This window comes from Tyto alba, unplaced genomic scaffold (assembly GCF_018691265.1).
Source record: "Tyto alba isolate M040663 unplaced genomic scaffold, T.alba_DEE_v4.0 Super-Scaffold_21, whole genome shotgun sequence".
NCBI lineage: Eukaryota > Metazoa > Chordata > Aves > Strigiformes > Tytonidae > Tyto > Tyto alba.
Window position 1 is genome coordinate 5,145,451 of NW_024881295.1, and position 23,826 is coordinate 5,169,276.

Sequence of the window (23,826 nt, forward strand, 5' to 3'; positions counted from 1 at the left end):
GCAGCATGAGGGAGGTGAAAGGAACATGGGGTTTCATCCCTCTGAGCGGTGGGGGAAGGTGGACTGCCTTCTGCAGCGCAGGGGAGGCCAGAGCCCTGATGCTGTTCTTGCAGAACTTGAGGAGCCCTTAACTCTGGTCAGAAACTGAGGTAGCAGAGATCCCACGGGTAAGGTAATATAAGGAAAACGATCACACAAACCTTGTTGCGGACATCGTAAAGAGGTAAAAAGAACACTTTCTTCTCCCTTTTTTAGCTGCCTTTAAGCAAGCTACACAGCATTATCTTGTTTAAAAGCTGCTTTTTTTTTCGTTTCCCCCATACATGTTTTCTGTGCTTGACTGAACCTCAGTCCAGTCTTCCTGATAAGTTAAGATCAGGCTGTTAGCATTCACAACAATCGCTCTGGGGTTCTCTCAGGTCTGAACAGCAGGTCCTTAAATCAATTCCTGTTTTCTCTGTCCCCTCCTTCCAGATTTGTGAAAGAAAAAAGGCCAACCATTTCTCCCAACTTCAACTTTCTGGGCCAGCTGTTGGACTTTGAGAAGAAGATCAAGAACCAGAGCGGTCAGCCTGGACATTTTAGTAAGCTGAAACTTCTGCATTTGGAAAAAACCAGCGAGCACGTGCTGGTCCCGGAAGGTGGGCAGAGCAGCCTCTCCGCTAACCAGCTCTGCGTTACCGCTACCTCCGAGAGGGTGGAGCAGGCGCTGGCGGAGCGGGGCAGCACGCCCCGCGGCCACCCGTCCCCCCTGGAGGACGGCCCACTGGTGCAGGGCATAAACGGGCTGCACGTCTCCCTCGATAAGGTGGAAGACAGCAGCCGCCTGAAGCGCTCCTTTTCTTTGGACATCAAATCTGTATCGTACTCGGCAAGCAGCAACTGCGTGACCGCAGCGGTTCAGGGCTTTGCCTCCTCCGAAGACACCCTGGAATACTACAAACACACGACTGCTTTAGAGGGCAGCAGCAAGCTGTGTCAGTTCTCCCCTGTCCAGGAGGTCTCGGAGCAGACCCCAGAAACGAGCCCCGACAAAGAGGAAGCGAACCCTCCCAAGAAGCCCCCGAGCACCTGGCAGCTGGACAGCCAGAGCAAACGGCAGCACCTGGGGAGAGGCGGCGGCGGTGCCCCCACGCAGCGGTCGCTGCTCTACCCCCTCCACCGCAGCGGGAGCGTGGAAGACAACTACCGAACGAACTTCTTGTTCGGTCTCTCCACCAGCCAGCAGCATTTGGCGAAGTCTGCGGCTGGGCTGGGCCTCAAAGGCTGGCACTCGGACATCCTGGCTCCTCAGACGTCGGCCGCGTCCCTTACCAACAGCTGGTATTTTGCAGCCGAGTCCTCGCATTTCTACTCTGCCTCCGCCGTCTACGGGAACAGCGCTGCTTACTCTGCCTACAGCTGCAGCCAGCTGCCCACGGGCTGCGACCAAGCCTGCGCGGTGCGCAGGAGGGCAAAGCAGGGTGATCGAGGTGACTCCCGGCGGAGCTGGCATGAGGAGAGCTCTTTCGAGAAGCAGTTTAAGCGCAGGAGCTGTCAGATGGAGTTTGGGGAGAGCATCATGTCGGACAACAGATCCAGAGAAGAACTGGGGAAAGTAGGCAGTCAGTCGAGCTTTTCAGGCAGCATGGAAATCATTGAAGTGTCTTGAGGGGCAGCAGGCTTGTGTGACTGTGTCGGACTTGCTTCCCCCCTCCAGGCTGCTTCCCCAGCATTTGAGAGGTCCCTGTAAATCTGAAGAGAAAAAACTTCATGCAAAAAAGGCGGGGGGAGGAAAGAAATGTGAGGCTTCAGTGTGAACGCAGGGACTAGATTAATACAGCAAAGAAATGACAAGTGAGCATCTGCCCGAGGAGACTAAGTGCACTGCTGGGTTTTTCTCCTCCCCTTTTCCTGGAGAAGGGCAAAACATTTCAAAGATCTTTCCCTGACAGAGGGAGCAATTATATGCAATGGATTGCACATCCTTTCAGTGGTTTTAAAAAGGAAGCTCTCTTGGTATCAAACCCTTTCTCTGGTTCCACTGAAACATGCTTTGACCTATCCAACCTAGTTTTGTTCTCCCCTCCTCATGCCCCACGTCTTCACCGGTGCACCTTAGCCCTGACACTGAGCCAACCTCTGGAGGGAGACCTTTTTCCCGTAAGAAAGGAGACCGGGAGCGATTCCAAAGGAAGTAGGGACTGGTTACAGCAAGGCTGGTGTGAACACACAGTTCAGACCAATGTAAATACTGGTGTAACTATTGTTCTAATGGATAGGCTTTAGGTGACTTGCTAGAGAGCTGCTTCAGAGAAGAAAAAAAAAAAAAAAAACCCCAGTACCTCAAAAATATAAAAAAATAAACTAGGGCTTTATGGCTGCCAGATGCTGGTAGTCAGTTCATAAGCAATGTGAACAAGTAACGACTAGCCACATTTGATTGTTATTTTTTTTTTTTTTTAAAGCTGTCTACGCACAAGTGTTTCAGTTGGCTCAGCAGCAATTCTTAAAAAAGACGAATGAACCATACTTAATGACTGTTTCCCCAAGTCTTTTGAAACATAAAATAAACAGTATTTGTATTTTTAATATTAAGCTGGCTTCTGGGAGAGGGGCAGCTGCTTTGGCTTTTAAGCTATAATGGAGTGGTTAATACTTAGGGTTACGTGCAAGAGAAGTGCCTGGTACAATACCGCAACATTCTTTTTTTGCCAAATGACAATTCACTAGATGGCTCTTGAAGGCTTTTTTTTTTTTTTTTTTGAGTTTTGGTTTTATTCTTTTTTAACGCTAAAAATGAGTTGGGCTTTTGTCCTTAACTGAGCAGTACCGCTAAGGAACTGCTCTTCATCCATGGTTCCAGTCGTGCGTGGGGTAGGGGCAATTCGGGTGGTGTTTTTTTTCCCACCTGAACACCCTACCCAAACCATGGGGAGACAGAAGCTTCTCACTCCTTTTGCTGACTTCATCTTGAGGGAGAGAAGTCTGGCTGGCTGTCCGAGGAAAACGGGGACCCCCCAGCATCCCGTCTCTCGGCGCGGGGCGAAAGAAAGGGGCTTTGAGAAGAGGCAGCTTTAGTGGGAAGCCCGCTCACCTCCTGCACTCGCGGCTCCAGAGGAACTTGGTCCTGGCCCTCGTCCTCTGTCCCAGCGCCGGCGCTTGGCCCTCCCCGCGTGCCCCAGCGCAAGGGGCTGTCCCGTCACGGGGGTCGGGGCACAGCCCTTCTTGGGGTGGCTGCCCCTGCAGCTCCCCCTCCGTGCGGTGCCGCGGCTCACGCTGTTTTACGGGCGCGCGTTGCCGCGACAGGTTTGTTTTTTTTTTTTTTGGGTCAGTGAGGGGGGTACCAGAGGCACAGCGTAAAGCTTCGTCCTTCCCGCTTCCACGGGAGCGGCACACGCCTTGTCTCGCTCTTCCCCAGCACCCCCAACACCTGTGTCAGGGGGGGAACTAGATTGTTTTGTCCCATTTCAGTGCAGGCAGCTGAAAAATTGTGAATCGCATGGAACAAATAACCCCTGGCCAACAGCTTTAAAAAAAAATGCGTCAGTGGCAAACTGAAGCCCTAATTCAAGTCAGCAGCTTGGGTTATGTTTGTTTTGGTTTTTTTTTTTTTTTACTGTAAGTTTAGCTAGTTTGTGACTCAAATCTCAGGTTTTACTATATTGAGAAGTGGAGAAGATTTTGTCTTTGTTTCGTTTTGTGGCTAGGATGTGACTTTAATTTCCTACAGCGGACTGTTGAAAATAGCACTGAAAGCTACAGCATTAATTAACTCGATCCTAAAAACTGCAAAAAGGCACAGAGAGGCAGCAGCCCCAGGAGTAACTGAACCCAGAGGCTGTGTTTGCGCTGCGTGTAGGAGATGCTGGAAGAAGGGGTAGTCTGGGCAAGGGGCAGGTTGGCACCACACTGGAAAGCACGTCAGGTCTTGGCTCGTCATTGAACGCACGGCCACTCGTCTCTGTTTACACATCAGGTGAAAGGGATTACCATTGCAACAACGATCTCCAGCGCGTACGCGCACTCTGTGTGTGTACGTACCTGCGGAAACAGTTCAGCAGTGCTCCTCTCAGCCAGATTTCAGTAACAGCCCCTGTCTTTGATTTAAATCAGTTAATGGGGGTTAACACAAATCAATCCCTAGAGGCAGAAACAGAATCTTCCTGTCTTTTGTGCTCACTCACGCCTGTGTTCTCCCCTTCTCTCTATACATACAGCTACGTACGTTTGGGTTTTGTTCGGTTAATCGCCTTCCGAGGAGCTGAAATCTGGTTTTCTCATGATTTTCCAATATGCTATAGTCACTGAATGAATCAAAGCTGTAGGCTTAGTATTTTTAGGGGACAGGTTCCTGTAGGAGGAAGCCTTAACCCCAGGTCCTGCACAGGGTGGTACCCTGTCTCCTATCTGAACAATGCTGGAAACGGTTTGTAAGCGTTCGGAAAGCGAAGTGGACGATGTGAGGGGGGAAATGCATACATGTTCAATATGACTAGAATGTTGTTTGGTGTATGGCAAGCTGGTTAAATGGTTCAGAGGGATGTGAGTTTCTCATCTTGTTGCGTCATGAGCATTACCTGTATGTTATGATGAAATAAAATCAGAAATGGTACCTGTTTATATAGAACGGCTGAGGAAGGAGCCTGTGTGCCTTGACCTGCCTGCAGCAGGACCCGCTGCCCAGCACCCCGGACGGGTAGGGGACTGGTCCTTCCCGTACGTGCCCCTCCCTGCAGATGTGTGCTGGTTAAGGAATGGCAGAGACGGGGTAGCTTCGGAGCGCCTGCCGCAGGCGGCGGCGATTTTACAGCGCCGGTAACTGTTTAGGCCTCTTACCTGTTCCCGTTTCCCCGCTGCGCTTCTGCTCCCCTGAGCAGCAACAGTGGCACTTCCCTGCATTAACATCTTACACTCTCTGATACTGCTGTGAGTAAACTGGTCCCAGGGCAGCCGTGATAGTCTTTCTGAAGGGAGTATTTCAAATTAAGTTACCTAGAATGAAGCCCATGGGTTTTTTTCCTTGCCTCCCATACTTCTTATTTGAAGAAGAATTTAATTACTTGTTTAAATACTTGGTTTGACTGATTCTGCCAGTCCTGAACCATTGAGTGACTTCAGATTGATGAGGGAGGGGCATTGCCCCTCATTGCTCTGTCAGAGAACAGTGTATACAAATGTGGTATATATTAAAATTAAATCCTGCAGTAGAATATAGCTGGCTACAGTTCTATCCTTAGATAGCAAAGCCTACAAGTTTGTGTAATGGCAACTGCAAACTCAGGTGCAATAACAGAAGCTTTTTTTTTTTTTTTTTTAAAGAGAGAATTTCAAAGCATAATCCCAGAAAGGGAAATGCAAAATCTTGGACCTCTCTAGGAGAGGCCGTACCATCAGCCAGAGCACAAGGAACAACCTGCGTGAGCTTCTGTGCTTCCTTTCTACAAACAAGCGGTACCAGCTCTTGCACAGAAAGCTTGCATCCATGCACAGTGGAACAAGAACCACGGCACAATACTAGACCCTAAATGGCATCAGCCTGTTAGCCAACAAACCAGGTTGACCTGATAGTCAGTTCTAAGATGTCCCTGTTCAGGCTTCCCTCACCCTACTCCAAAGCCCACTCCTGATCCCAGTAGGTCAGACTAGCTCCGTTCCCTCAAGTTCTGTTTTTTGAAGCAGGTGCTTCACTTTCACCACTCCTCCTTTTGCCTGCTTTGCAGGACTTGCTCTGCTCTTGTTCCCTTCATCCCTCCACTCACTCTTAGCCCTGCCAACAGGCAGCTCTGTGAAGAGACACTCTTACCCCTGCTCCAGTCAACAGCTGAGAGGCAACTGAAATGTGTCTAATGACTGGCATTACTGGGAAGAGGTCCCTGAGGTCACCAGGCTCTTGCTGTAGCCACAATTTATGTTCCCAGAGTGAAGTGGACTGGAAAGAGGGCAAACCTCCCCCGCAGCATGGATCAGGTAGCCCCACTTTTGAGGGGGCTGGGGAAATAAGGAAGTGAATAAAAACGTGGCAGTTACGTGAGCTGCTGTTTTTCCTAACTGTATGTTCATGGGTTAGCTGCTCATTACAAGCACAAATTATAATAAAGCGGTGGTATCAGAAGCCCAGAACAGCGGCCAGGTGCTTCTCCTGGCGACAGCACTGGAGTCCGAATAAGGCCATTACTGCTCCTTTTTAACTCTGAAATTACGGCGATTCAGCCAAACTCCCCTACCTGGGTATTTTAATTAGCCACACCCTGAGTACACGGGGACCAACCTAGCTGTCCTGTTACTTGTTCTTAAAATTTCTGAGATAAAAGTTGAGTTATTCTGGTACTTTCAGACATTATAGCATTATAATACAGTACCACCATTATATTATATACACTAAACCACACCTGGGAATTGAGGTAGAAGGACGGTGTTCATAACACATTGGCTTAGCCTGGCCTCTCCCTTCGCACCAGGCCTACAGAGAACTGCGTGGCCCTTAGGCCCAAAGGGCTCCTCTGAGGCAAAGTGAAATGTTTCTGCAGCATTAAGACTTCAGCTCTTGTGCACTTCGGGAGCTATTTCTAGTTATCCTGCGGTACCCACCCCTCTGGGAAGGGGCTGCTTGCTTGGCCTATAAAATGCTGTAAAACAGACTTGTAGGGCACTGCCCTGCGGGGAGGGACTGCTTGCTTGGAGGTGTGGGTTTCAGCTGCTGCTCGCGGGGACCCCCACCCAGCGCCAGTGCTGTACAAAGCCACAGTGTGATCTGTTACAGGCAGTGAAGCTGGGGCATCAGATCAATTAAAAACACAAGCCAAAAAGCCCCTGTACATTCACATCTTTGTTCAGCACCCCCTGTGCAGTAGGTGAGAGTCCACCACCGCTTTGCATTCCCAATGCCAGGAGAACGGCATTCTGCTGCAGGTACCTTCACTTACTCTCCCCTGAACCACTGATTTTCTAAGTTGATTAGAATAACCTGTTTCTTGCAGGAAGCAGCTCCATCTCAGGATGTTCTCAAAGCTGGGCTTCCCCAAGCTCACCAGGTGCCCGGGAGTTGTTCACAGCACCCCCGCAGGCTCCTGCCACCTCCCGGGAGAGGAAGCCCACGCACAGTGCTCACCAGGGGCTTTGCAGAGGACAGGGCTGTTAATGCCTGGGCACAACCAGCTCCCCAAAACCAGGCAGGGAATCTCTTTTGCTAGGGTACAGTTGTAAGCTGCACTGGGAAGTTCTCTCAAATCCATCTCTGTATAGAGTAGCTGTTCACATACCCAACGAGGAGTCACGTTTTGACAAAATCTATAGCCATCCTCCTTTATTTCTGGTGGTTACTGTCCTGTGGTAGGCCACTGTATTCCATTACCTTCACAGCTTCCCTCAGGCCAGTGCTCACCATCTCATCTGTTAAAATACAAAGCTCCTAAAAAGACAAAAAGGGTTATTTTAGGCAGCTGACATTAAGAATTGCCCTCTGAATGCTTCTCTTCGCCGCCGCAGGTGCGCTGAGCGTGCCCATCACCTCAGCCCTGCCCTGGCTTTGGGGACCACGGGCCAGCCGTTCCCCTTCCTGTGGATCAGGCTGTCCCGTGCAGACTCACGTTACGAAGAAGTTAAAACCAAACTGTGGCAGCTGAAAGCAAGCCTACAGCCCCCCGAGAGGTACCGCACACCACTAGAAAAGAGGCTGAAACTTCGGCTAAAAGCGCAAACTGACCCGTTCAGGGATGTGTGAAGAATCTGTAGGAGAGGATGAGCAGCCGGCAGGGCAGAGGCCACCCTGCCCAAGGGTGCCCAGCTCTCATTCCGTCTGTGATCCGGCAAAGAATTGATGTAAAGCATCTGTCAGGACATGGTCTCTTTTTGACAGGGAGGTAAGTGTGGGGGGAAAAAAAAAAAAAAAATGAAATGAGAAATACTTTGCTGCTGCTCCTGGTTAGTCTTCCCGCTAAATCTTAGGAAAGCTGCCGGGTGCACACAAGGTGCGTGTGCCCTAACAAGCCAGGCAGAGTCTCTCACCCCACAAGTGCTTTGCGTAAGACTGCGGCTCCCCTGAGCAAGTGTCCACCGGTCCCAGACCCTCCTCTTTACCCGAGAGGCACCCGCACAGAAAAGGCAGCTGAACTACGGTCCCCCCCCACTGCTGCGAGTCACGCGCATCGCTGAAGCACATCATTTAAACTGCACGTCAGTGCCACCGGAATTGGGACAGCATCCAAAAAAACCCAACATTTATTTTCATTCCGGGACACGGTCCCAGGGCAGAGGCAGCCCCAGAGGAGCTGAAACCGGGCATCTCCAGGGCATGAAGGTGGGTTGTGTGTACAGCACGGGTACGACCTCCCACGCTAAAGCGTCTGCAATGTCCGTAGACATCGCAGCAAGAAGCGGTGGTGGTGCGCTGCAAATGAATAATAAAGCAAGGCAATCAGAGAAACAACACACTTGGCAAAGACTGATACCACACATTTTAATGCTGGAGCTGTGGAACACATAGCATGACGGGAGCCGAAAGCGGAGCAAGTGGGCAAACAGGATAAGCACCCGTTAGCCAAGGAGCCCTGAGCCACAAGGCTGGTAACCAAAATACACTCCGGCAGCTCGGCAGTTACAATAGTACCTCAGGAACCCACTGGCACGCAGCCTGAGAGAGAGAGGGGCTAGCTCACACAGTGACTGGGCCTGCAAAAATGTGCATTTCTACTCTTTCTGTGTAAAAGCTTAGAGGAGGGGAAAACACACTTTAAATATTTATTTAAATATATTTAATTTAAAATACATATGTTTTAAAAACCCCAAAAACTATTTTCTGTCCCCTTCACCAGATCTCCACAGCAATTGCCCTGCACACAGGTTGGCACTTTAGCACCCTGTCAACGCATTAAATTACAAAAACAACAGAAACAACAAAGCAAACCTCTTCTGCGTGCCTAGCGCACTGACCAGCGTAGGATGCAACAGGCACCAGCACAGAGGGAGGAGCGCAACAGCAGAGTCAGGGGAAGAACCACAACAGACCCAGAGCCTCACCCTGTTCTCCAGCTTTTCAAAAGGTTGCATATCAAGAAGCTTAAAGTCTGTACCCCAGACCACACGCCACCTCAGAAAGCAGAAAAGGGCAGAAATGTTTGTCTTCAGCGGAGCAGCCCAGATGGTTTTGTAGAAGAGAGAACAGCTAGTACATTCGTGAGAGATACCTGAGGCCTTCTCCAACAGCGTTTGGCTTGGAAAAGGAAATTCGTAAGCAGAAAGGTTCAAATCTCCTGCTACAGAGCGGGAAAGGGAGTAAAGCAACAGTCTCACCTTGATCGCCACCCGCATCCAAGATGGAGCGGATGGCAGCGCACAGAGCAAAGCGAAGGAGCAGCAGCCAAGCAACAAACAGCAGCTCAAGGAGATGTGGCAGGAAATGTCTTCCCCTCGGTGAGGAGTGCAAAGACGTACAGTTAATGAAACCAGTGACAAGGTGTTAAGTAAAACTGTAAACCATCGTTTGAGAACAGTCAGAGGGTGCACCTTACACCACTTCATCACCTGTGGAGTGACGGTGATGACCCGCGCGCTTTGGAAGGGGTCAGCCTTCACATTTCAGCTCTCTTTCTAGTTAAGCTATTAACATTTTTCACAACTTCCCCTTGCTGCTCAGAAAGCTCAAGCTGGGAGTCCCAGCAGCACATCCACAAGCTTAAAGCCCAGCAATCATAGGAACAAACATTTTCCCCCATTATCAGCCCCATGTCTGGGTGTTTTACAGCAAATAAGGAAGGAACTGATTTGCAGCCCTCACTCCTGCAGCTTTCAGATAGGAATGCTATTCGCTTGCCCTCATTAGCACCGCAAGGAGCAATGCTTTGATCTGACACTTAATAGCATGAGGCCAAGTGTCTAGAAGCTTTACAGCATCTGCAGCCTAGCCCCTGCCTTGAGATCCAATACCAGGATCTTCCCACCAGTACAGGCTGCCAGCACGCCCGCGTGCGGGATATCCACGGGCCCGTCTGGCAGACGGCTGAATGTCGCGCATTCTAAGCTTCCAGACAGCATCATCTGGACGAGGGGGACAAAAACGCCTGCAGCCGCTATTTAAAGCTGCTGCGAATTCTGGTGCGTCGGATGGCGGGAGGCAGAGACATATTATTCCATGATGGACGGTGAGGACCCTCGCGGGCCTGGCCGTGACAAGCAGGTTTTCCTGGGTTGTTAGGTCTCGTGCAAGCTGTTACCAAACCAAGCGTAAAATACTGCAGGACGCAAGAGGAAGGATGGAAGCCTGATGTTATATCCTGTGCAACACAGAGCCAGCTACACCTGAGTGTGTACAACTACGTAACAATGCTGGGGTGGAAGCAGCAGACAAGGAGGCCCACTCTGCTGCTGCCTTTAGTAGAAAAATCTCCTGCCGAGTTCCTTGCTGTCTCTGAAGCAGTCAATCGCTCTTCCCAGGGCATCATTCCAGGGAGCTTCATTTCTACAGGACTCTGCTTCCATAAGTGTTCAGTGGGCCCTGGGCTCCAATCACCACTATGGTTCAGATACACATCTAAGTCGGCAGCAGTTTGCATCACAAAAATTCACCCTGGGCTACACGGCCTTTGGGAATGCAACAAGAGAACGGCCTGTTGCTTCCTGCCACCAGGCAATAATTAATACTTTCAAAAACCTACTGCGTTCTTATTCCCAAAGGCTCAGAGACAATCTTTTGCTGATCAAGTACTCTTAAGTACTAAGAGGTATCCAAGCAAGTCGCCTCGCCTTGTGCTGTACTGGCGGATGGGTCGTCGCTGACTCTCTCAAAGAGGGCTGTCCTCACCACTGGAATTATGCTCCTGATACACGGCCACCCTTGGAGTTCACGGGCACGCTTCAGCGTCCTGGGACTCGCATAACACACACAGACCTACCCCTGACCCAGCAAACCCAGGGCTCCTCACTCCTGGTTTCACTCTCCTGCTGCTGCAGACAGGAGCTGCCACGCAATGGCGACACTGGCTGTTAAACCCTCTTTCGAGATCCACAAATATTTTTACAGCAGCGTGTAAAATATCCCCGCCCCCCCCCCCCCCGTTTATAACAGGGAGAGGCCAAAGCTCGGAGAGGTGCTGCAAATCGCCTGCAGGCAGCAGAGCAGTGGCAGGGTTGGGAACCAACCCACCCCAGCAGGTGGGGGGGGGGGGGGGGGGGCACCCCGCCTGCCTTCCAGCCGGGCCCTCGGCCTGGGGGGAGGCAAGAACATCCTGCTGCCTCTGGAGCCGTTCGCTGAGCGCGGCCCCAAAGGGCCCTGTGGTTTCAGTCATTAAACACCATGCTCGGGCAAGCTCTGGGCATGACGGCAGTGAAGCCCGTGCAAAGACCCGAAGGACTTCTCGTGTCTCCCCCCCTCGGACTCCCATGTGCTTGAAGGTAAAGAAACAACGGCATCCCTCTGGTAGAAAAGACAGCACCAAGGTAACTGGAGTGTCCCAATAAAAATAAATAAATAAAAGGAAAACCAACCAACCAACAAAAAACAAAAGACACCTCGTGTCCAGCTTTGGGATGCAAAGTGAGCAGGCCAGTGCCAGTGCCTGTCAGAATCACTGTGCAAGGTGAGGGACACGAAATGCCACCACGGGGACGTTGCCAGGGCGAGGGGGAGAGGAACGCTAAGGCTTGCTTAACATTACCAGACGTACGTATTTGGAACAGTTATTCCTTTACCGCCTCATAAATTAGTAAGCCCATAAAAACAGGAGCCTCGAGGAGGACATGCCAAAACCCTGCCATGCAAACCATGTTAATTATGATAATAGTCAGATTTTAATAAGCCAGTTCCTGGCTCCCGCACTTTCACCTATAAAACACACGTATTTCCAACGCCAGGGGATCTCAGAAATACCTGCCAGACACCTAATCGTCTAACCCCAGTGGCACAAAAACCATGTTAGAGGGTTCATCGCACCCCGTATCCCTTTGAATTTCTCTAGTGAAAGAAAAAAAAACAAAACAAAAAAACAAAAAACCAACACAGATGAAAGAAAAACTCCTCCTCTGTAAACCCCAATCTAGTCACAGCAATGAAACAAATGTCTCGGTGCAGGCTGTGGTGGTAGTAAAGGAGACGGGAGGGCAAGAGGAGGGAGATGAAAGGACAGTATATCATCTTCTCCAGACGACGGGAGCGGGGAGCTCCCGGATTCCTGGCTGCGCAGTTCTGGCAGCTGAGGCTGCTCTTCCTGCGATGCCCCGGCAGGGAGTCAGGCAGCACCGCCGGCCGCTCGACCATCCGCCAGGCCGGCCCGCTGGGAGCGCGCCTGTGCTGAACACCGGAGCACGGACGGTGCGGAGGGGGAGCCTGCGGGATCAGCTAGGACTTCAGCTCCCGGTCGGGTTTCATGCTGAAGGGCTCCAGCCTCTCGCTCTCCGGCAGCATGCTGTTCAGCCGCTCCATCAGCGGGATCGTCTGGTCGATGCCCATCTGTATGCGGCGCAGGATGGCAGACATCTCATTGACCTTCTGGATCTGCTCCGCGTACTTGGCGTACTTCTTCTGGCGCTCCTGCATGAAGCTATAAAGAGTTTCCACAGAGAGGTCCATCTGTTTAAAAACAACAAGCAGAGCAAGGCGCGTTAGGCCAAGTGTTAGGGCAAGCCTTTCAGCACACAGTCTTTCCTAAAAGCAGCCAAGAAGCACCTTAGATGCCCCACTGGAGATACCAGCCAGGTACATAACCAGTTTCTCATGAAATGGCACGATTCACAGCTGCATACCAGGGAGGACACGTGACCATCCCAGTTCTACACCCAAACACTGAACATTTGATCTGGAAATTCCTTATATACAGGGTTGAAAGCCAACAGGCACTGCCAGGGATTTCCCAGTAAACCATACATTCATCCTCCAAGTTATCCAAACCCAGGGAACTCGTGTCCTCCGCCTACAACTGTAGTATATATTCAGTGAAAATCATTCATTTGCAAGCATTAAGCTCTACCATACTTGCCAGCGCTAATTTCATCAGCTTCGCCAGGTTACACTGCGACTAGGCCACGGCTGTTACTACCATCCTTGTCTGGAAAACCCCTGCCTTGAGAGAGAACCACAATGGATCGCTAGTGTCCCTAATTTCCCCGAATCCTAAAAATAAAAGTGTCATGAGTGAGCCCAGGAGAGACATTAAGTAAATCATCCATGTAATTAAACACGGCAAGTACCCAAACACGGCTTGAGCATGATGACAATGACAGGAACTGCAGCGCTATTCCTGCCATCGAGTGACGAAGGTAGCCTTTATAATTCACAGCCCAACTTTCTCTTCAGCCAGACCTGCAAACTCCAGGCGGGATCCAGCCGACAGCTGCTCGCGCCGCACGCCCGTGAGCCGAGCGGGACGCTTGAAGCTGTTTTGCACATTGTAAGACGTACCATATATTCTGAGTGCTTGGTAACAGGTCTGTGCTCGACAACCCCAGTCGTTCCAGCGCCCTGGCTCTTCATACTGGTGTGTCTGAGCAGTGGGTGAGCATCCTGCCACCCCGCTCTGTCCTCGTGGAAAGCAGTCCCCTCGCTTGGGACTCGGCGCACGCCCGCAGTGGCTGCCGGGCGAAGGGCAGGAGCGGACACACGCTCACCAGTTTTAGCCCACTGCCACCTCTTATCACTGTTTTTTTTTCCAAACGTCTCCCATCTGATTACCTCCAGAGGAAGGAGGTCACTGCTCGCGATGAAGCAGCTTCAGGGAGTCCCTGCTGAGAACTCCTGGTCTCCCGGGAAGCCTGGGTTCAGACAACATCCCTCACTTTAACTGAGTGAGAGAGTCAACCCCTTTGGAGGAGGACACTGACCATATCTGTCATCAGGGACAACGCAGATTTATCGGTGCAGTGCTAAAAAGCAAGCCGTGCTCGTGCTGACCAGCTCTGACTTACACAGCACTTCATCGGCAAGCGCATCCCTGAGGCAGAGCGCAGTGGTGCGGGGCTGCAGGGGAGAGCCTGAGGTCAGGGAGGACTGGGAGGGAACGGTGCAAACTGCCCGGGGCATCCCCCACGGAGGAGAGAAGTCCCACCAGACACGGGGCACTGCCGTCCCGCTGGCGGCAGCGGGGTTTGACACCGGGGGGAAAACCGGTGGAGCTGTGTTTGCTGACAAACGTCCCTTTCAAGCCCTGGGGAAGGGGTCGAGACAAAAACAGTCGGGCAAGAAAATATTTTATTGAGAAACCTAAGTTACAAACAGAATTGAAAACAAACACACAAGTTTCCGCTGAGCTGTTATGGGAATTAGGAAGCATTTTTTTTTTTTCCCCTATCACCTCCATCAGAGCTGGATACAGTACCAATTAACCTTTTATTTTGTCTGTATTTTCTAGCGCTCTCAGGCAGAATTCTTCCTCTTTGCCTCTGTGCTTTCCTGTGAATTCCTCCCTCCACGCTTTCATGCACAGGACAAAATAAAAACCAGCAGAGCAGGAAACTCCAAATAGAGTGGAAACAATTTAAGCCTACACAGGGGTTTCTATTAAAACTCCAGCTTAATAATTTAGTAGCTTGGCGCTAGCTCTGTAAATTGGAGTGTGTAAAAATCAGACCACCACCAGGTCTGCACGGGATGGAAGTAAATTCAATCCAGGTCCTAAAAACATCCTACCTAATGAGAGACAGTGCCACGAAGAGGCAGCCAGTTGGAAACCTACCAAAAGCTAGCATGCCTCATTAAACTGAGCAACATGGGGACTCAGGCAGAAACCTCCACTGGTGTCGAAGTTCTCCACAGGCAGGTTCTCCATGTGGCCTCACAGAGCTGCACAAGAGGCAAAGCTCACATCTACCAAGCTCTGAAACAACAACAAAAAAAAAAAAAAAAAAAAAAAAAAAAAGCCCCCGTTTCTCTCCATTCCAATAATTTCCATCTGTTGACTTTTAGGCTCCTTGTGTAAATACCAGTAATGTCCACTTACTAGAGGGGAACATGGGGAGAAGCTGAAGCTGACCTGCAGAACAAAGAAGAAATGGAGTGGCCTTCCAAGCTCTTAGCTACTTTTGGACACGTTCACAATGGCTATAAAAAAAAGCTGCTTCGCGAAAAAGAGAAAGGGTGGAAGTGAGCACTTCCTATGGTTTCCCTACACCTAGCATTCAAGTTCGCCTGCTGTGGGAGGCCATGGCAGCTGTGCAGCCAGCAACACGACAGGGAAGGCTGAAGTTGAGTAATTGTGAGGAAAGGTCAATTTTTACTCAGGCTGAATCTGTTTTTTTAACTAGTTAAAAAAAAAAAAAAAAAAAAAAAAACAACGCTGTGTGTTAACTCCTGTATATAAATGCCAATGCCTCTTTGCAGCTTTCCTTGAAGCGGGCCTAAATACATACTTACATCCTTCCTGCCTCCTCCCCCTCCAAGTGAGCTCCTCCAGTGCCAGACCTTGTGCTTTTACCCCTCCTAGCACGCAGTCCCATTCCTCTGGCACTCAGACAGGGCCTTCAGTTGCAGGACTCGGAGGGTCATCCCTACTTACCCACCACAGAGACTAAAACTGTCCTTTAGGAATCTTGCAATGGACAGGAAATGCACATAAGAATCTGCTTCATTCCCAACTATTTAATTCCATTCCGTAGCGATAAAAAGCACCTGGAGAAAGGGAGCTTAGGCAAAGGGTCTGCTCTCTTGCCCATAGCCAAGGCAGTCTATGCTTCTCAAGATACCCTCGAGGGTCAGAAGAGTGAATCTGCCTTCTCTGAGCAGCTCCCATCAACTCCCACCTCCCCGACACGAGGCCCTACCACATTCTCTTCTAGAAACCACTCAGGTCTCGGCATTCTTGCCCAACCTTGGCTGAGAAGCTCTCTGAGAAGCCCAGCAAGCTGCCTCAGGGCCAGCAGCTCTTCCACTGGCCCACAACCATCTGTGAGTGTTTCTTTGAGCCATTGTTTCTGCTCTGCTTGCTTTGAGCTTCCTACTACACCTGCCCACCACAGCTGCAGGCAATTCCCCCATTGGCAGGTCACCACCCTGTACCTATAAACCCTGACAGATGTGGAGCTGCCCTGTCACCAGCTCCTCGATGACTTCACCATTGAGGTTTCATCATCAACACCGAGTAAGCTATCATCATCCCAACCTTACAGGTATAGAAGGGTTTAGAGAATCAAAAGACTGGACCTGAAGCCTGTCAAGAAGCAACAGAACAAAAGCAGGGGGCAGAGCCCAGCACACAAGGTCGGCGTCCTAATTCTCATCAAAACAAGAGGTTCTGCCCAGCCTGGTTTCAAGAAAAAGAGACATCTTCTCAGTAAAGGGGTGAGAGCTACCAATGCCCATTTTATCTTTCCAGAATAATTCTTCCTGTTAAAGCAGCAAACCTGAGGCTGGACATGCCCAAAGTAGAAGACAGGAACTTTCCCCCTTCCTACATCAAAAAGGATGGAAGAGTTTCTTCAGTTTTTCTTTTAGGACTACAGTATCATAAAAATGGACAAACCTAAAACTCACTTTCCAGCATGGCATACTTTTTTTTTGTACAGCCAGTGACATTCAGAATTTGGTTCCGTTTCTATTTCAAAGCTCATGACTCCTCCGTGAAACAGTAGTAGCAGGACACTAATTTATGCCTCAGCTTCACATTTTAAACATGAAATGACATCTACTGGGCTTTTCTTTCTTCAAATGAAAACAGATTCATAATTACTTCCAACAACAGTGCAAGATGGATATTCCCCCACTTAAAAGGGCCCCAGCACAGCCCCTCCTGCTACACCATTCACACTGTCAACCAGGAAGGGCTCACAGGCTCCTCTGCATTACACAGGCCCATTTGTAACACCACACTGATGAAATACAAAAACAATTGAGTGTACTTTCAGACATCTCACACACCACAAATTCTTGCATTCATTTTAAAATTCTTCTTGGCCCACACTGCCAAGCAGAATAAAGACATTAATTTAGCCCACAAAAAGACTGAGGTCAGCACTGGATACCGCCCAATTCTTTTCAAGAGACCACACTGACAACAAACCACTGCCCCATATATACACCTCTTACCTGGCGTGGTTTTATACCACCTCTGTCATGGGCATGTAAGTGTCCCGAGCTCTCAGAAACAGTGGTCACATCTAGTTAGTTCAATGACTGAGACTGAAAATTGCAGCTAGACACATTTTCCCTGGTTGGAGAACATGCAAACGCAATCAGAAGTTCATTAAACTTGGCATCGAATTTCTAGAGAGGCACGGCTGACATTCGTAACAAAACAAATACATATTGTAAGAGGATGCTGTCATTCCCAGCTTCTCCACTCCCTCCCTAACGTGCCAATAAGGCAAGAAGATGTTTTGTTTCCCCCCCCCTCACTCAGCAACAGCATTCAGGAGCTCAGCTAGACATCCATTTGTCCTGTGTCCCTTTGCCCTAATGATTAGCCATCAGCTCCCATCGCCTGTGGCTGCCACTCAAAAAAACACAGCAGTTAAGGCACAATCCTTATTCCAGAAAGTTCACTTGCTAGAACAGCGCTCTGAGCACAAGCGGCCTTTCCCTTCATGCTGTCAGGTGTCTGGCTGGGGTTAAATGAACTCCTTCCTGCAGCTGCACAAAAACCACATCAGAAAGTGACAGGCAGGAACATGACTGCATGGAATATTAGTCACAATGTGCTGGTGTGAAAATACTTTTCAATCAACGCACTTAAAACTGGAGACAGCTCCTCTTTCTGTACTGCTTGAAAACAAATGTGCTCAATGAATGGCTTTTTTTTTTTTAGCCTCTTCCCCCCTCTCTTTGATAATGTCACGCAAAGTTAGCACAATAGATCGTGATGACTTCCTGATGATGGGAACATCCTCTGTTTCTCCCACTCATCCCACACACTGGTAGGTGATAAACTTACTGGGTAGCAGCTTTGCCAGGGTAGAAAACAGATGACCAGCCAAGTATCTCGTGTCCTATTCCTTCAGCATCTGTCACAACTACAGCCCTCGTAGGTAGCCTTCCTCTGCACTACTGCCAGGTAAACAACTGTAATTTAGGTTTTGCTTATCACACCCAACACCGAACCCCGTGCCAAAATGTTCCTTTTGCTCCCTCTGTAATTTGTCATTGTTGCAAACAATTGCCAAGGGTTATTCTGTCTAAGCATTGTGCTGATCACAGTCAAGTTAAAGAACAAGGAGTAACCATTTTAACTGGCCCTAACACTGAGCACCTAATATTAATAGGTGCTTCAGGGCCCTTCAAAAGATCTACAGCTAAATCCATACCTGGTCCCTTAGAGCTATAGCAGATGCATGATAGCGTAAGATAGGCTGCGGTGCCTTTAACATCAAGATGTAACTATTTTGGGAGGCCTTGGGTTACACAAAAGAATTCGGAATTCTAAAGAATGAGAAAGCTCATTCTTGAAATTAGCTTCTCCACCTTTATGTAAATCTTTTCCTGCATACTGCATTATGGGAGACGAGAGGTTTGTTGCTACCGTGCAGCCTGACCCCTGCAGCCCACGTCTCCCCCACAGCTCTGACTCGAGCCTTCCCTGCTTGAGAGCTACCAGCATCCCTCTGCCAACTGGCAGTCCCCCAAGCTCAAGTTATGACTGCTATCACTGTTGCTAAAGAGTCCTAAAGCTACGATTAAAACAATACCTACCTCTCGCCCCGCACTAATGAACCAGTAGATAGACTTCCAAGCCCTTGAAAAAGCAGGGCCCCACTTCATAGAAGTGGGAGAAGATGGACAGCAAAGCCCAACAACCAATAGCCATCTGGAACCTGGTGCTGTAGATGCTATAGCCAGCTCTCCAGCTTGGATACACCTCATACCACAGTCCTGTCCTACTGGACTTTACTTACATTTCCCTCAACACCACAGCTTTCTCTCTCAAAACAGCTAAACCATAACACAAGCAAGCAAAAATCAGGGCACAGTTTCACATCACACAAAACCCAACGCAACCTCAGGCTGCAGAGCAGCAGTCCTACCCTCCTCCTTCAAATTAGCTGCATGATCACAGGCTCAGTTCTGCACCTACGTCAGTGGGGGAGAACAAAACAAGTTTGGTCTTCTCAGGCTCTCTCTTCTTCAGTGGTTTGGTCTTCTGTCCCGTCAGCTTCCTTGACTGATCCATCAGCCTGACAGTCACAGAAGTGGCAGGACCACTACGCGAAGACAAGCACCATCTCTCCTACTGCACATGTTCCTGGATCTGAACCCAGTGTTTGCTGTAGCTGTGTCAGACTAAATGCACAACAAGATTCTTGGGGGGGAAAAAAAAACCAAACCAAACCAAACCACACCACAAGTTTTATAAATTATAATTTTATAAATCAGTAAGTTTTATAAATTGTCACCAAGAAAAGGTTATAAGTAAGTTCTAGCTCATTAACTTTAACTAGTAAGAACACTTTTTTTAGAGCTTTCAATTGCTGCTGTTGTAGAACAATCTACATCCATCTTAAAAGTCATCTCTAAAATTTATTACAACTAAAAAACGTTATGTGACATTCAAAGCATTAGAAATGCTTCCACACCTCTCCTAAATGGGAAAGTTTAAAACAAATAAATAACAAAAAAACACCCAGACAATGCACAAGATTAATGACCCTGTGTCTACAACATCCTCACAAAACCTCTTTTGTGGACTACAGCTCCAGAAATTAATAAGAAACTCCTACCTGTCTTTAATTAGCTGTTCCTAGAGAAAGAAAATCTGTATCTGTTACGGAGTGATCTCTTGCCTAGACTCTTACTTCAGAGTACCTAATAATTCTGCTACAAAACATGGTCTTCACTTCCCTCATTTTCTGATTTTACACTGCTGCAATATTATTCATTCTGAACACTCCTATATCCAGCCAGAGCTTGAACATTATAGGACAACAGCGCCCGTAAATATTGTTTACCCTTAGAGTTTTATTTTATCATACATTTCAGTTCTGTACTTTCAACATGTCAGAATGACTAGCTTTAAAGAAGTGGTTTTCCCACCAAAAGTAAGCTTCAATTTGAAGAGAGATGACCGCTACCATTAACGAGATGCTTCTCAGAAAACACCACCATTTGCATTTCAGAGTGAAAAGGCGCTATCTAAAACAGTCAGCATCGTTACATTTGCAAGCCATCTGAGCCAATGATATTATTCCCAGCTTCCCACTTGCAACCTGATAGCTGTAGGTCTTCTTTTCCAGATGTCCTTTTCCAGAGGTCTTTCAAAATTGTTCAAAAGGGGATGCTACCTTTGCCATATTTAGTCAGGGTTAGACGCACTAGAAGAAAACATTTTCTAGAAGAGAACACTACTTAAGAAGAAAAAGCCCTTAAATCTGCTCTCAGGAATGCAAAGGAGCTGAGTTTTATCTGTTTCCTACAGTTTGTGAAGTGGTAAAAGGATTATCTGGGACTCCCTCTTTTTTTTTGTCTGGGGTACTGCAGACAAAGATGGGTTCAAGCACCCTGCCGCACTTACAGAGCCCGTCCAATGCAGCTGGTTGCATCAGACCTACCTCCCCCCCATGTGCTGTGCAGATGGCTCGTACACACGCAAGAAGGCTGAAGTGTGAGATGTGCAGTGGCACAAGCCCAGCAGTCAGGAATCAGGGATTTATGGTCAACTGACAGCCCAGATGAAGCTTTTGCTCTTTCCCCAACAGCCACAGTTCTCATCTGAAAGTCCAAATCAACAAATTCTTACCAGGGAAACTCGAAAGTATGTCAGCTCTAACAACGTTAACCATTGATAACCTGAAAAATTACTGAAAGAACCTTTTGCAGCTCTACATCAGCTCTTTCATGTTCAAACAGAACACGAAATGAGCCAAGTGCATCCCAGTGATGATAAGGGGAGGATCTACTCCTTCATTCCCAGGAGAGGTACTTTCAAGACTGACTCCAACATACTTCTGCAGTGCTGAAGTTCAAATGTCCCAGCGCTTTTCTGGAGGTCACAATTTCTGATAGGAAGTCTTTGGCTTCAGGAAAGCCTCAAGGGAATCTTGAGCACTATAGATCATTTACATAGCAAGTTCTTCTGAGGCTATAGACTATTGTTCAAAATACAATAAGAAGAGTACATACCACCACCGATGATCAACAATTCAGACAAAAGTTCAGTGAGTCGTGGTAACTCTAATCCACTCTGAGCATTCATTTGTATTGCTTTGAGCCACAGTGGCCTCAAGTTTCACAGAAGGCTGAGTACTTATCTCTCCTTGTTTATATCTACAAATGGATCTCTAGAAAAAAATTGTTCAAAAGCAAGAAGACATTTGAAAATTTACACTATGACCTGGCAGAAGAACTTATAATTAAAAAGTAAATAGTTCATCTTCAGTTTCCATGCAGCTCAGGTCAGGCATAAAACAGAATCAAATCCTGTGGACTGGATTATGCAAAAGGAAAGGCTATGACCCAAGAATCCTTTCTGACTTTAAAAAGTCTTACAAATTCCTTGCCATATACTGCTGTTATGTTGATTTGTTTTACAACAACTGCCTGAGCACCTTTTTCAGTTGAAATTCATCTGATTTGGGATTTTATGTTTTAGATAATTTGCCAGTCCCAGCAATTGCCTTTCAAATATATCACTTTCTCTTCTGGTTCAAAAAAAAAAAAAAAAAAAAAAAAAAAAAAATCTTATTTCTTGTCCATTACACACCCTTGGTTACAGGTTATTCTACTATCCTGTAATTCACCATTTTATCCAGGCTTCCAGAAGTAGATGACACATCCAGTCAGGAACAACGCCCTCACAAATTAATTACCAGTAAATGACATGTTTCGTACTTCTAGAGCAGTGTTGAAATAATGGCTAATAATGTTCTCATATAGAAACATTCATGCCCCAATGGCACAGAAACATTAAGGAAACCCTACCCTTCATAAAAAGCAAGATGGACAGATTATTTGCACTAAGGCTTTGTAATACTTTCAACATGAAGTCATCTCTGCAGATCACATCTGATTGTTATCAGAATGCTAATTATAGGGCTGCTAACACAAGGTCAACCCCGCTCCCCCAGCCTACCACTTAGCATCTTTAAGTCATCAGTGCAACTCCAAATATTTGCAAATAATACTAACCTATCTGAAATGAACATCAAACTGCTGAACAGCTTTTCGCTAACATTCCTGACACCTCCCCTCACGCCCCAGCCTCCTCCATGCCAATTCTCACTTAGGGGTAGAGTTGACACCTTGAAAATTTCAGTTCAACATTAAACCCGGAGGTAATCTTTAAGAATGAAAGCCTGCGAGGTGACTTCTCCTGTATGCAGCAGGGAGGAGAAGACCATTTTTAATCTACGTTAACTCCAGACTTATTTAGAAAGAGAAATTTTACTATTTTCAGTCTTCACTTGACTAAGCCAAGCAGGTAGATCTTTTCCAGCTTCCTCCCTGAGGTTCTCCACTACCCAGGCAACCTTACAGTCCTTCTGTTGTGCTATGAACTCACCTTCCTTGAACACACAGTTTGTCAGACAAGATCATCTCTCAGCCTTGTGCAATACAATCAATATGCTCCTATTTCTTGTGGGAGTATCTTGTGTGATACACCCCAGGCTGATACTTGCTTTCTTCATATCTCAAATCTGTTTCATGCTCAAATTCAGTACCAAGTCTGCTCACTCTGGAATGGACGCCAATACTTCTTACTCCTATTTGAAGATTTACAATGTTTGGAGGGTGTTGTAGTGTGGTGGTGGTTGTTGTTTGGGTTTTTTTCCACCTGGGGAAACAAGGCTAGAATAGGAAACCCAGTCTCCTAGTTTAAACAAGCTGCAAGAAGAATCTGAGCTCTATTCCTTCTGGTAGCTGATAACCATAAACTCCATGCACTATTCCCGATGAAAGTGTTAATAAAAAGCTTATCACACTAGACTTCCTACCTTCAGTACCAGTCTCTTAAGAACCTAATTTCTATAATAATGCAAACATTTCTGACTGCTAGATGCTTGTTTAAGTTTAGTATCTTACTCTTCCTTGGAAATTTGGTGGTGGAAAGGCCTCCAGTTTAGCTCTTTTCTCAAACAGCTGTAAGAAACCACAGCGCAACAGAAGGGAACATGCTGGATCTGATTTCACACATATATTCTAGGAGCGAGGGACTGATCCCTTATATGACAAAAAATGAGGCAGTGCATCTTAACGCAACACATTTCAGGCTGTCACAAGTGCAAACAATCTTTCCTCTTCCTCAATAACTCGCTAGATCACTTAATGAAGTTCAAGTACAACAGAGCACTGGCCATCTGCCTTGGGCATACACAGCAAGACATTAATTCTATGTATTAAAGTAACAATTGTGAAGCTTTTCCAAAAGCATTTTCCTGTTTTGATGCTGGCTAGTTAAGACATCACCCCACCACAAGAGAATTCAAGCTACTTGAACATCAGGGTGGAGAAAAACAAGACAGATCAACTAAAGGACATGAAGATAGTTTCCAGCTTAACAACCCTGCACATCTATTCCTGCACGATGGTGCCTGTTGCGATTCCAGTCTTTATAAATAACACTTCATCACAGAAGAGAGGTGAAATAAAGAGCCTGATTGCCACAGTCCTCATCAATCTCATAATTCCAAGATGCCAAAGACTATATTTCAGGTATCGATTTCTTCACAGAACACTATGTTCCCCAGCTTTTCTAAAAAGCATAGTAGTGTGGCATTAAATCCCTTGAAAATACAAGCGGCATTTCAACGCAGTTTCCTCCCCATTTCAGAAATATTACGTTCTAAGGAATTCTGAGGCCTCTTTCCCTGGATTTGGGGCATTGCTAACTTAAGTCTGTGAACCAAAGGCTCAATTTTGATTGCAAGTTTGCACAGCCTCATCCAGAAAGTCTTTATACGCTGCATCAAAACTAAACACATCTCCATTTTCATTTTTGCCAG

The 23,826-nt window shown here is 47.7% G+C and overlaps 2 protein-coding genes across 12 annotated transcripts in view; one reads left to right on the forward strand and one right to left on the reverse strand.

Annotated features, from left to right (window-relative positions):
• DUSP16 (dual specificity phosphatase 16) overlaps positions 1 to 4,609 on the forward strand; it is a 68,717-nt gene extending 64,108 nt beyond the window's left edge. For all 9 annotated transcript variants that reach the window (XM_032986182.2, XM_032986177.2, XM_032986179.2 and 6 more), the window contains one exon: positions 475 to 4,609. In XM_032986182.2, the coding sequence (XP_032842073.1) occupies positions 475 to 1,651 (1,177 nt within the window). In that variant the 3' untranslated portion in view covers positions 1,652 to 4,609. The remainder of the gene's footprint in view (positions 1 to 474) is intronic.
• Positions 4,610 to 8,412: 3,803 nt separating this feature from the next.
• Positions 8,413 to 23,826, reverse strand: part of BORCS5 (BLOC-1 related complex subunit 5) — an 81,438-nt gene continuing 66,024 nt past the window's right edge. For all 3 annotated transcript variants that reach the window (XM_032986461.2, XM_042795429.1, XM_032986460.2), the window contains exon 4: positions 8,413 to 12,541. In XM_032986461.2, coding sequence (XP_032842352.1) covers positions 12,311 to 12,541 — 231 coding nt within the window. In that variant the 3' untranslated portion in view covers positions 8,413 to 12,310. The remainder of the gene's footprint in view (positions 12,542 to 23,826) is intronic.